We start from the raw sequence: 13799 nt of genomic DNA, 5'->3' as shown, positions 1-13799 counted from the left end.
TCCCTCTTCTGTGCAGATTCTTTCCTTTGGGGGTGCTTTTGATACCACTTTTGGAAAAAATAGGAAAGTATATGTTTGGTTCTATAGCCTTTCTTTAGTCATTTTCATACACAGATCTCCATGACAAACAATCCCACGACGTGGAATCTGATGGTGTAACATCATCTCTTATATTCCTTAATGTATGTAGCCACTTCCTTAATCATGGTCACTTACGTTATCTGTGGTGTTTCACTGTTATGAACAGTGCTGCAGGGAACATCCTTATATGAGTATTTGTGGATGAGTACAGTGTTTCTGCAGTAACATCCCTAGAAGAGGAATCGCTGTGCTAAAGAGTACGTATGCACCCTAGGTTTTGGTAGCTCCACACCAGATTGTGGTCCAGGTACACGAGTGCCCTTTCCTTGCGTTTCCCAATCATGAGTGATGCCAATAATGTATGGATTAATTGTAAAGACATTAATTGTCTCCCCATAGGTCTTCCCTTAGAGTCTTCAGTAAAGTTTCATAATTCTCTTCATATAGGGCTTTTACATTCCATACAAGTTGATTCCTAAGTATTTTATAGTTTGTTATAAATGGAATTTTTCATAGCACTTTAAAGTCATGGTTGATATATTTATTTCCGCTTATCTAGATTATTAAGCTTATAGTTGCAAAATGCAGTGTACAGAGGAAACCTAACAAATGTTTAGCATAATGTATTATTCAGAGGCAGGCACCCCAGCAACCACAACTCAGAAACTTGCCAGATCCCAGAAGCTTAGGCTCCAGTCCAGCCACAGCTCCCCCCCCCGCCCCTCCCATAACCATTATCCTTTTACAATAATTACCTAAACACCTCTGTCTTCCATTTTCAATACATTAATAGACCGTTTATCTGGTAGTTTCTCAGCCTTGCCGTTAGCAAACTCAGGGTGGTGCAGTTCAGTGTGCCCGTCAGTTCTCTGTGCTTCCTGCACCTGCGGTGCTGCACTTGGGCTTGATCTCTTTGCAGAAACTGTCAGTGGTGTTTTTTGGGAGTCAGTGTCTGGTTGCCTTCTCACTGATCCGTTAATTCATTAGTGGGTTGTGAAAGATGGAATTCTAATCACTTTTTCATTTATTCATTGGGATACTTTCATGAGGTGGTATACTTCATCTAGCAGGATAAATGCTTCTTTCCTTTTAAAAGTTTTCAAGATAAAATACCTCGTGAGTTCATACTAATATATCCAATTCAAAATCAGACTACAGGGCTTTTATTTGGTCAATTCTGTATTATCTTTTACACTGAGAAAATCCTTAATTTCTAAGGACACATGGGATGGTACGTTAATAACAGAATACTACCAACAGTATGATTATCAAAAGCACTGAAACCTGTTTCTTTGCGGTGCGCTCTGAACTCTCAAAGGATGATGAGACCGGTACTCGGTATCTGAAATAAAGAAGAGGTGAATGCACTGCTCTCTGCAGCAGGGAGGAGTGAGCTGCCTGATCAGGCAGCGCCAGCCATGCAGAGGTCTGGGGGACGATGGGGTATATGGCTGGGCAGCAGCGACAGCTGTCGCTGGGTGAGAGGTGGCCATCATTTCATGGGTGACATGGTGGTGTTTTCTGTTTTTATTAACATTTCTAGAGGCAACAGAGTTGCTTTTTTATCTAAATTGTTATCTTATTTTGTATTATTTTCAATGTAGTTTCTATTTTTTTAAACATGGTTGCCAAGTCAGTGCTATGATTCTGGTGATTTGGAATAGTGTCTCCACAGGGAAGGGCCCTGGCAGGGACACACACCTGGGACAGCCTGACTGGTCAGTGTGCTTGCAGCATAACCTGGGGATGTCTCCAGACAGACCCCAATGAATTTGCTTGAAAAGTCCTTAGCAGTCAGGATAGTGGTCTACTTTGGAAAACTTACTTCTGAATTATTTAGTTTGGACTATGAAGTTCCCATTTGTCTAGTTTTCCGTAAGTCACTGAGCTTCCTACCAAGTGTGTGACTCTTGCCATGTTTCCCTCCGTAGGCACAGGGCGTGAACTATGGGTGATTGTCACCGATTTAGCACTCCTAGCTTGAGTGAGGTGACACCACCATTCCCTCCCTCTTTGAAATTTGTATTTAGAATTAGCCCAGTAACAAGCTCCCCATGGCAATTCCATGCTGCAGTTTCCCATAGGGTGCTACGTGTAACTGTAATCACAGACATGAGATGGACTGAAAGGCCAAGACTTTCTGATGTGAAAGTATCCTGAAATAGCCAGGTAGTCACTGACATTAAGTGATGTTACCTCCAAAAAGATGTGTTTATGGTAGCCGTGCATTTCAGGGTTAACAGGGATGCTACAGAATTAGCTGTTGGTCTTCAAGCAGTGATCAACAGCAGTGTCTCCTCGGGTCTGTCTTGGTTCACTGCTGATGAGAGAACTGAGCATCACAAGTGTAAAAGGCTAGGGGCTAGAAGGAGCTGTAGCACAGCTACTGGCACAGGTTTAGGACCCATCTGTATAAACAGAGGCAGCACAAACAACATCCCACACCTGGCAGCTCCCCTAAGGCCAGGCAGTCCCTGGGGCTGACCTGGGGAAACTCCAGTGGCTGATTCTCGCATCCTTACTGGGTTTACTTGCGTGTGGACAGTGGTACAAGATGGGCAGATGGGAAGAGAAGACCATTGCTCTTGCCTTTCAGCCTCTGGTCTGTAAGCAGTGCCACTGGCTGACCAAGGTCAGTTTTGAGGTAGAGCTTCTCTTCAAAGTCAGGTTTTTTGATCCTGCCAACTCTGCTGCTTCAGAATGACTGGGTATCCCATTCATTGTATTCACCATACTAGTTAGTGGGGTTCAGTATTTTCCCATGTAAACTGGAGCCCATGACAGTCACCTGATTATTATACAAGTCTCTTGGGGTTTTACCCAAATATTTCTTCTCTTTGTTTTAACTTTGCAAATTTTAGAGGGAAAATGCTCTTGAGTGACAGTTTGACTTAACCCATTTTTTTGTTGAAAGAAATATGCATAAAAGTAGAAACATCATGTCACTCAGTCCCACCATTCATTTAACCAGTTCACATTTGGTGTGTATCTTTTGAGATCTTTTTTCTTTGTGCACATACACACGTATAAGTATTTTTATAAGAACATGATCACATATGAGTACCATCTATTAATGCTATCTTGGGGTCTACCTGTGTCTTATTTGATGTGCATGTAGGTCTGTATCAAGACTGCATACATAGCCTCCTGCTGGATAGGTACACCAGAGTTTACTTAATTCCCTGTCACTGGACATTTTTGTCTAATATTTAGACAATGTAAACAACACCTAAAACAGCATCTTTGTATGTCTTTGGTACAATAACTTCCTTAGGATAAAGTCCTAGAAATGGAATCACAAGGTCTACGAGATTATGTTGCCTTTAAGCTGTATCTGTTATATCTTGCTTCCAAACAAATTCCTCTGTGTAGCCAGTGCCCAGTCTACAGCTTTCGGCACAGGTGAAGATAGCCAGGACACCCCAGTCGACACTCCTGCCCAGTCTGTCAGCCTTCAGGTAGTTGAGCAGCTGAGGCATGACCTGAGAAGAGGATGGCACAGTTAGAGCCACGCCTGGAGGTGAGGAGCACGTCTGCTTTCAGAGGACCAGAACTTCCCTGCCAGCACTTACAGGGATCCTGTTCTTTCAGTCTCCACATTGCCCAGCAAGGTTACAGATACTACACTATTAACATACTTAACAATCTAAAAATACTCTGCAATTCTGTGTTTCTTTAAAGCCCCTCTCTACTTCATCTGGTATCTCTCTTTTCCATTTGAGAAAGAAGTTCCCAAGTGCAATAAGGTCAGCTGATCTAGTTGGCCTGACTGTTAACCTGATTAATTATTTTTATTAATAACGTGCCACGAAACAGCTGAGGCTTCTACTCAGGCAACCTAAATACCAGGTGCTGTTACTGTGACTCTGAAGAGACCCTAACTAGTGGTAATGAATACAAAAAGGAACTCTGCTGATGCATTTGAACAGACTAGAAAGAGGTCTTAGAAGTCAGTGGCCTCCTGGGGAAGATAAGAGGCAGCACTGCCACCACTCATGTGAAACTGCTTTACACACACAGTTAGCTCGGTCTTGGGCATCAAGAGCTCTGGCACTAAGAACCAATCCGTTTCGGGTACAGTCCTCAAAATTCCCTATTTATTCTAGGAAACAAATACCACTTTGTAAGGTTAGAGAATCCACAGTGCAAGAGAATTTCCACCCAGCCCCAATGCATTCTGATACTATTTCTTTTGGGGAAAAAAAAAATTTTGTCTTAATGATTACATCCATTTGTTTTCCTACCAAATCCACAAACCAAGACTAAACAGAGCAAGGATTCTAAAACACTCCTCTCACCAAGTCAAAGACTATAAAAGAAGGTATGTCATTTAAAATTACAAAGTCAACAACACAGGCACTAGAAATAATGATAAAACCACACTGGAAAGTGGGGAATGGTCTAGATGGTGTAAAGCCTCATTACTGCAGAAGTGAGTCAGCAGATAATGTCTAAAAACTAGTTAACTGACAAAAGTCTCAGACAAAGGATGCTATTTAGAGATAGAAATAACTAACAGATAAACCAGTAAAACATTAATTCCCTCCTAAGAACAAGCTGTAAGGTGAAGTTGGAAACTACTCATTTTCATTACAGGGCACCTTCCATAATACCACAGGGCCTATGCGCATGTATTACTTTGGCAAAGTTTTTTAATGTTTAAAACCATAAATCAGGGTAATTATATGCTAAAATAGTACTTATTTAAGGTCATACCTGGAATTCAAACATTCTTTTGGCACCGCAGGGGCAATCTGGAATATCCTTTTCTTGGGGAACATTTTCACCAGAGATCCAGATGGGGGCAATCCCTCTGCCATATCTGAGAACCTAAAATCAATTAGGGTCAGTTTAAATCACCAAAATCTCACGTGACCTGAGGATCATCTAGAGAAACTCTATACATACTCCTATAGCTGATGAAACAGCCATCTGAAAGCCAGTTTACTGTTCCCTCCTCAGACCTGGCACCACCAATGCCTCCTCAGTGTCATCAAAGCCATTCTTCCAGCCTATCTGACTCAGGATGTCAAAATTATATTTCTTAGATGACAATATGGCTAGAATCTGAATGCTATGAGTATTTTGTAAAGGAACTAACAATAATCCTATTTCAGGTTGTGCATCTAAAATGCAGCCCAGAGCCTGTGCTTACCTTCACACAGATAAAAGAACCTTAGTTTAAAATTTTGAAAGGGACAAATACCAAGTGAAACAGTGTTTAGATAAATACAACAGAAGTAAATTTCATGATAATAAGATCGTATATAACAACTTGAGTGATTTTCCTAGATGTATCTTGTTAAAAGCATATGCATTGCTAAAACCACCTTCTCAGTGTTTGGGACCTAAATCTATTCTTCCTATAAAGCTCCTGGACATTTATCTGATCTAGTGACTGGTTTATGGGAACTTAGCTGAGTCTTCTTTATGGACTTACGTTAATGATGAGGGAAGTTAAGGGGAATAATATTAATGGAAGAACAGAGATGAAGGGAAACATTTGCCGAATACTCACTATGAGCCTGTAATCTACCTTAATCCTTAAAACCACCGTCTTTTTTTTTTTTTTTTTCTGCACCATAGATACGATTACATCAGAAGGTCATTGTGTAACTCAAGGATCCAGAATTTTTCATAACACCAAAGCCCGTAATTCTTTTCACAAGGCCACAGTGGTCTTTGTGCTAAAGTGTTAGGTTGGTTTTGTAAGCAGAGGTCCCTGTTGGAAAAACTGTCAGAAGTTTCTTTTCTTTATTTTCCCCACTGGCGCCCAGATTCCATGTATCACGGGCAACATCTCACTGCTCTTCTATCCCTCATGGTTTTAGAAAATGAATCTTATATGATAAACAGTATAACCTTTAGTCTTTCAACAACTATTAAAAGGATCAGCACTTCAGAAACACCTTTCCATACGGACCATCTGTGTCAAGGACTCCTGTAAACATGAGACTACTTTTATTATACAGATTTACTTCTACACAGGGATTAGACCCCTAAAACACCACCTCAAAAGAACACAAGAAGAAGCTATAGATGAGTTCTATTTTACCTGTTCCGGTTCAAGGGATACTTTAGCTTTAAATTCCTGGAAAATGTTATCTTCCCTAGACTCATGTCTTGCCATGGAGTCCAATTCTTCCTCAGGTCCTTCATCTGAAAAATCATCAATGTATTATGGCAATAGGAATAATCCCCATGTCTAGATAATTCACATATGCTGAGGGAAGCCAGCTTTAAACAACCAACTTAGTGTTCAATCAGATTGTGAAGGCCAGATGTTTCCACAGGATTTCCCTATTTTAATTCATTAATGTTTGTGCTTTAAAAAGACCATCTGAATTTCCAGATACTCCATGAAGCATTATTATTATGCAGGCTCCTACTTTAAGAGCTTCTCCTTAAAGTTTCCAATTAAAAGACCAGACCTAAGTCTCAGGCTCAGGACTGCAGTGCCCAGCACATGATGGGACAGCCAGCAAACATGAGCCCTTCTGGTCACTACTGTCCTTCAACCGTCTTATCTCAAATGTCTTTGTGTCTCGTCTTTCCTTTCCCCACTGGTACGTCACCACATGCTCACTGTGGACCTACCAGCTCACTCCTCTTCACACACGTCTGCAATCCCAGCTACCTGTCTCCAGCAGGATTTAGTCTTTGTAGCTCAGGAGATTTTTGATACCCTGAGTGTGAACTTAAACCAGAAAGCTGACATTCTAACCTGAAATCTAACTTAGATTCTAAAATCTACATTTTGTGCTGTTTAAGAGCTTAAGTTCTAGAGTCAGTAAGATGTGAGCTCAAACTCCAATTCTAAAACTTAACAACTTTGGTCAGTTACATGACCAAACGAGTTATACTCAGAACCTGAAATTCCTCACTGCAAAATGGGGTACAGTTTCTAATATATTGTTGGGATGTCAAGATTTTAATAAGATCTTGCCCCCAAAAAAGCTCCTGGTGCAGAGTAAGTGTTGGATAAATTCTGGCTGCTACTCAGTCTCTCAGCATAGGCACTGCTCTAGAGTGTGAAAATCCTGAGGTAACTGACAAAACCACTATCTGAAACTGGCCAGATAAAAGAGAAACTGACTTTTAAAGGGCCCTGCCGTCCACCAAACACTGTGCCAGGCACTGTCACATATACCATCTCAATCTAAATAACAAATCTTGGAGGCCGATGAACTTTCCAAGTTTCCAGCATCTTGGGCAGCCCTGCCTGGATACTTCCTCTAACACATTTTTAATAGGAACCAGAACGTACCTTATATATGCTAAGGCAGGGAGGTACAGAAAGGGTATTTTCAAATAAGGCAATATTTGTAAAGTACAGGCTGCAGCCTCCAAAGTGAGTTGACTTTTTCCTCTCAGTACCTCTCTTCTTGACATATCAAGCCCTTTCTTTGAAGCATTAATCACTTAATGAAGTTCTGAAACTGACTCCTTACCCATGCTCCCTATAATCTCTGATTTGTCTTCTTTTTCCACAACTTCAGGCATAAGCTCATCTTCTGTTTCTATTACAATTTCGAATTCTGGAAAAAGGAAGTTGTGGTCTGGAACTGTACTGTCCAAATTATCTGAAACAAAATAAAGTAATTAGCATCACTAGCAATCATTTAGTTTCTGGAAGTGGAATAATTTCCTATTTCTGAAGTGTATTCCATGGCATAACAGTTTTCCCCAGTAAACTAACATATGTAGCTCTGGCATTTTAGGTTATGGGTCATAAATTAAATGACTACATTAAGCAGGTCTGGAACACATGTGACTGGGCAAGACCCCACAGCTCCTCCTTCATGAATGTGTTCATGTTATCAGTTAACCAAGATTTTGAAAAGCATTACAGTTTTTCCAATATTAACCTTCATCCTCGAAATGAAAGATTTGGGTTGCCAGACGCTAAGAAACTGAGTTGAGATTTTAAAATTAAAAAAAAAAGGACGGACTGACCTGCTTGTGTACAAGCCTGCTTATGTCCCGATCTCCAGTCCAGAGTCTGGTGCTCCTTACTGCAGTAATGTGCCTTGTGACATCGCGAGCATGTTTTGGGGCCTACACAGCCACAAACCCTGCAGAGATGAACACCAGACTTGAGCTGGAGGCACACGGATTCTCCTGTCTCTGGAGGAGGATCCTCGGAAGGTGGCTCATAGGAGTAGAAGTCATTTCTCCTGGGCAGCTGATTTCTAAAAACTAAGGGAAGACGAGGGGAAACATTATGACTTAAAATACAATACAGCGATTTAAATATTTGAGCCTTCACACAGACCGAAAAGACGCTCAGTTCTTAAAAAAGATAGAAGGAAGTTTTTGCTTTTAGAGAGTGTATTTTCTGGGAGGAAAAAAAGGAGGTGAAAACGAGAAATTTTTCAAGTCCACACAACTAAGTAGGCTCTTAGAGCTTTTTAAAATTAGTAACAAGAGTAATAGCTTAAGTCACACAACGGAAATATGAAAAATCTGTTGGGACCCGGCTTTCCGATATGTGATGATTTTTATTACCTGACTGTAACCAACTATACCTAACACTACTGGTTAACCATAAACGGGGGCCTAGGACTGCGCGACCACGCGGCCCGGGGGAACCGCGCGCCCCACCCCCGCAGGCCCGGGCCCGCTCACCGCGCAGGCCGGCGCAGCACGGCGGCGTCCGGCAGCAGAAGAGGAAGAGGCCGCGGTGGAAGGCGTCGGCGCGGCCGGGCAGCGGCGCGTACAGCTGCAGCAGGAAGGCCAGCGGGCGGCCGCACAGCGCGCAGGCCAGCTCCGCTGGCCCCGGCAGCCCGGCAGCGCTCAGCCACGCCGGCCGGCCGCCCACTTTGCTGGGGAACTGCTCACTGCGCAGCCGCCACGCCGGCGCCGCTTCCACGAAGCCCAGCTCTGCCAGCCCAGCGCTGGCGGCAGCCATGGGCGCAGGTAGCGGGACCCCCGGACTCCGGAAGCGCGGCCGAAAGCGGAAGTCGGTGCCTGAGGCGCGGAGGACGGCGGGCCAGAAATGATTGGACAGCAGGGCCGAGGGGGCGGGGCCACGGGAAGGCGGGGCGTGGGCCCAACCCGTTGTCCTGGCTTGTAGTGCGTGTGGGGGCGCGGGCGCGCGCCCACGTGGCTCCCAGGGGTGGTCGTTTAGGTGAGCGAAGTGCTGTGGACCGCCCGGTCTCTGACGTTGGGATAGTCTGGGTATGTCCTGCAGACACTCTGGAGCGCTTTTGACCCGGGAGCACCCTTCTGCTCATCTATGGGCCGATGACTTCAGCCATGTCTGGTCTCTGGAGGCGGGGCTGTAAGGGGCCGGAAGAAGCAGGGCGGAGATGCTGAGGTTTCCTAAATGTCACTGACCCAGTTGGTTCAGGAAGTGGGTGGCGGGTGGCATGAAGAGCACAGTTAGGGAGAGGGTTTAGGATGAGGGGGAAGGGATAAACTTACGGGTTAGGGTTGTGCTTAGGAATTGGGCTAGGGGCTGAGGGTTAAGAGTTTAGAGTTGTAAAAATTAATAGAAACCTCAATTAAATAGGATTGGGAGATCATAAAGGGGAGCTCTCATTCCTTGCTGCAATACCAGAGCGCAACAGTAAGTGGAAAGACTCCTCTTCTCTCCTGGCAAGGACGCAGCGGATGAAAAGCTGTGTACTCTGTTTACTGTAACCCTCGCAAATTCCTTTTCCTTCCTGAAAAAGTATTTGCCTTCCCTTGACTGTGGGGACTGGCAGCTGGGTTGCCATGGTTGCAGAACAAGCTTTGAGTTTCTCCAGGTCCTGAATAAATCCATCTTTGCTGGAGAAATATCCGGCTATCTGTTTCAGGCCAACAATGGAAAAACTGAGTAACTCATGAGCTGGCCGAAGCCCATGGAAATGATGCAGGAAAACAAATGTGGGGCATGAGGAGGGCTGTGACCCAGGTCTCGGTTGAGCCCCTGGGACTTCGGGCAGGAAAGAATTCAAGAGCGAGCCACAGTTGAGTGAAAGTAGATTTATTCAGAGAGATACATTGAAAGGCAAGAGAAAGGCCACAAGGCGTGGGGGTTGGGTTCTCAGACTAAAAGTAGGTACACACTCCATAGACAGTATGTGGGCCTCTCTGAAGAGGGAGAGAGAAGGGCGGCCACGAGGCGCCATGTTGCTGTTTTTTATGGGCTTGGTGGCTTCATGTGCTTATAAGTGGAAGGGCCAGTCTAACTAGCCTGGGGAAGGGGCTGGGATTCCCAGGAAGTTGGCCACTTCCCACTCTTTGACCTTTTGTGGCTAGCCTTGGGACTGCCATGGTGCCTGTGGGCATGTTATTCACCATGTTAATATATTACAATGGGCATATAATGAAGCTCAAGATCTGCTAGAAGTTAAATCTCTCTTCATCTTGAGCCTCAAGACCTACTGGAGGTTGAATATTTTCACCATTTTGATGTTAATTGCTGTAGCATTCCTTGAATGGCTGTGCCCTGCACCCTTCCCATCTCAAAACTACTCTGTGAGACACTAATGGTGGACGTAACCTACATTTGTCCAAACCCACAGTTTGTACAACCCTAGGATTGAACCCTGAGGCAAATTACAGGCTTTAGCTGTAACAAATGTCCCACACTAAGAAATTAATAAACAGGGAAATTGGGGAGGGGTCAGGGGTTAGTGTTAGGGTGAGGGTTAGGCTTAGTGCTACAGCTACAATGAGGGCTAGAGTGAGGGCTAGGTTGGTGGCTAAGGTGAGGGCAAGGGTTAAGGCTAGGTTTAGGACTAGGGTTAGGGTAAGGGCTAGGGCTAGGTTTATGGCTAGAGTGAGGTCTAAGTTGAGGGTTAGATTGAGTGCTAGGGTGAGGACTAGTGTGAGGCCTAGCAGGAAGGTTATGGTTAGGTTTAGGGTTAGGTTTAAGCCTAGGGTTAGGGCTTGGGTGAGGGCTAGGTTGAGAGCTAGGGTTAGGGCTAGGTTTAGGGTTAGGGCTACAGTGATGGCTAGGGGGAGGTCTAGGCTTAGATTTAGAGTTAGGGTTTTCATTAATGTTAGGTATAGGTTGAGGGCAAGAGTTAGACTGAGGTTTAGGGCTGTGGTTAGTGCTGGCATTAGGGCTTTGGTTAGGAATAGGGTTAGGGCTAGGTTTTGACTAGGCTGAGTGCTAGGGTGAGAGTTAGGGTAGGGTCAGGGTTAGGACAAGGGTGAGGGTTAAGGTCAGGGTTAAGGGTGAGGGTCAGTGTGAGGGTAAGGGTCAGGGTAAAGGCTCATGGTCAGGGTTAAGGGTCATGTTCAGGGTTCGGGTTAGAGGGTTAGAGGGTTCAGGGTTCGGGATTGGTCTCAGGGTAGGGCTTGGGCTAGGGTTCGGATTCTGGTTTGGGTTCGGGTTTGATAGGGCTCGACATTTTGGTTCAATAGGGTTCGAGGTTTGGGTTCGGTTTAGGGTTCGGGGTTTGTGTCAGGGGCTGAGTCAGGGTTATGGTTAGAGGGTTAGGGTTTTAGGGTTAAGCGTTAGGGGTTTAGGGGTAGGGTCAGGGTCAGGGCTTGGGTCAGGGCTAGGGGTTAGGGCTGGTATGATCCATGTGTTAGGCAGCTGAGAGCAGAGCTGGCTGCTGGGTGCAGGTTGGGTAGTGTCTCCTCTCCCTTAGCTCAGTGTCATCTCACAGGATCCACAGGGACCCTGCACCATCACCAGGAAACCACACACTGGCTGGATCATGCAGGCAGAGGACAGCCCCCAGATAGGCGGGGAGGCGAGGCTACAGCACCCTGGCTGGATGGGCCCTGGTCGGCCGGGACCACAGCAGGCTGGGCAGGTGTCTGAACCTCTGAGCCACACACCCCTCAGTTGGAATCACCCTGTGGGTCTGGAGGGACCTAATGAGATGAAAATGAGGTCCAGCAGAACTCATCGGCAGAGGGGCTGGGAGCAGAGGGCGGGGAAGCCCAGAGCAGGAGGCACAGCCACTGTGAGCAGGAGCTTAGGCCTCCCCTCTGGAGGCTTCGCTCCCACTGTGCTGTGGCTTGGGGCCTTGCCCATCACGCCCACCCACTAGATGCAGACGGTCCTCACAGGGCACCACTCCAGGAGCACGTGGGCCTCCCATCACTGACAGAGCTGGACTTACTGGTTTGCTTCTGAATGTCTTACCAGCACCCCAGAGAGGCGAGTCTGATGGTGCACTGGGATCCACAAACTTAGACTAGAGCCTCTAAAGAGAAGGAATGAAAGTGGAATCTCAGCCTTTGAAGGAACCCAACACTTCAAAAACAAAAATAAATGAATGGGACTACATCAGACTAAAAAGCTTCTGCACAGCAAAGAAAATAATCAACAAAATGAAAAGACAACCTACAGAATGGGAAAAGATATTTGCAAGTCATATGTCTGATAAGGGGTTAATACCTAAAATAAAAAGAATGCATACTACTCAACAACAAAAAAGCAAACAACCCAATTAAAAAACATGCAGAGGATCTGAATAGACATTTTCCCAAAGAAGACATACATATGGCCATCAGGCACAGGAAAAGACATTTAACAACAGTAATTATTAGGGAATGCAAGTCAAAACCACAATGAGATATCACCTCATACCTGTCAGAGTGGTTCTTATCAAAGAGACAAGAAATAACAAGCATTGGTAAGAATGTGGAGAAAAGGGAACCCTCGTACACTATTGGTGGGAATGTAAATTGGTGCAGCTGCTATGGAAAACAGTATGGAGATCCCGCAAAACTTTAAGAATAAAACTATCATACCGTCCAGTAATTCCACTCCTCAGTATTTATCCAAAGAAAATAATAACACTAATTAGAAAAGATACATGTACCCATATGTTCACTGCAGCATTGTGTACAACAGCCAAGATATGGAAGCAACCTGAGTACCCATCAATAGACGAACTGATAAAGATGTGTTGTATGTATACATACACACAATGGAATACTATTCACCCATAAAAAAGAATGAAATCTTTCCATTTCTGACAACATGAATGGACCATGAGGACATTATGCTAAGTGAAATAAGTCAGACTGAGAAAGACAAATACTGAGTGATTTCACTCACATGTGGAATATAAACAAACAAAATAATGAACAAACCAAGCCAAATGAAAACAAACAGGTAGATACAGAGCAGTGGTTATCAGAGGGGAAGGGGTGGGAAAAAGGAGATATGGGTGAAGGGGGCTAACTGTATGTTGATGAAGGAAAATATACTTCTGGTGGTGTGCTCGCTGTAGTGTATACAAAAGTACAACTATAGTGTCGTACACATGAAGACATAAGGTGTTATAAACCAAAGTAACCTCAATGAAAAAAAATTTTTTAAAAAGATGAGAGGGAAAGTGATTCTTTGCATTCCAAAGACTGCAGCTTTGGACAGCCCACCCAGGGCCTCCAAGGAACCCCAATTTATTCCAGCATAATTGAGGCTGACTGTCCCCTGGACAGAAATTGGGCAAGTTCATGGATGTGGTCAGAGCCTGCACTCAGGTTAAGGTTATGGGTTCACCAGGAAGGCTTTCCTAGGTCACTACCCACACCCACCACCTGCTTGTCCATTTCCAGCTCAGGCCCAGAAAGGGCCCCATGGACCACAAGACCCACAGCTCTGCCTGGGCACACACTCCCTTTCTGCCTGGTCCATCTCTCCTGTGTCCCCTGCAGGGTCACCAGGAACCCCCACTTGCCTGAGTCAGTCTGTCTGCTCTGTCCTGAGGAGGCCTCTGTGGCATCAGGTAGAAGAAACAGGAGGTACCTATGGAGTC

General features: G+C 44.8%; 1 protein-coding gene across 2 annotated transcripts; it reads right to left on the bottom strand.

Annotated features, from left to right (window-relative positions):
- Positions 1-607: 607 nt before the first annotated feature.
- On the bottom strand, positions 608-9050 carry PDCD2 (programmed cell death 2). 2 transcript variants are annotated; one of them, XR_010381168.1, is made up of 7 exons: positions 8710-9050; positions 8038-8280; positions 7533-7664; positions 6137-6240; positions 4798-4911; positions 1366-3563; positions 608-1167 (listed from the first exon to the last, which is right to left on the bottom strand). XR_010381168.1 is itself a non-coding variant. In XM_031456765.1 (6 exons), exons 1-6 carry the CDS (start codon positions 8990-8992, stop codon positions 3405-3407), a joined length of 1035 nt encoding a protein of 344 aa, XP_031312625.1. In that variant the 5' UTR covers positions 8993-9050; the 3' UTR covers positions 608-3404. The 2 variants fall into 2 exon arrangements, 1 of the variants encoding a protein (XP_031312625.1); XM_031456765.1 differs by having other exon boundaries at positions 608-3563.
- Between the last annotated feature and the right edge of the window lie 4749 nt (positions 9051-13799).

The sequence above is a fragment of the Camelus dromedarius genome, chromosome 6, assembly GCF_036321535.1.
Source record: "Camelus dromedarius isolate mCamDro1 chromosome 6, mCamDro1.pat, whole genome shotgun sequence".
Classification (NCBI taxonomy): Eukaryota; Metazoa; Chordata; class Mammalia; order Artiodactyla; family Camelidae; genus Camelus; species Camelus dromedarius.
This window is presented reverse-complemented; position numbering and strand designations above follow the sequence as displayed.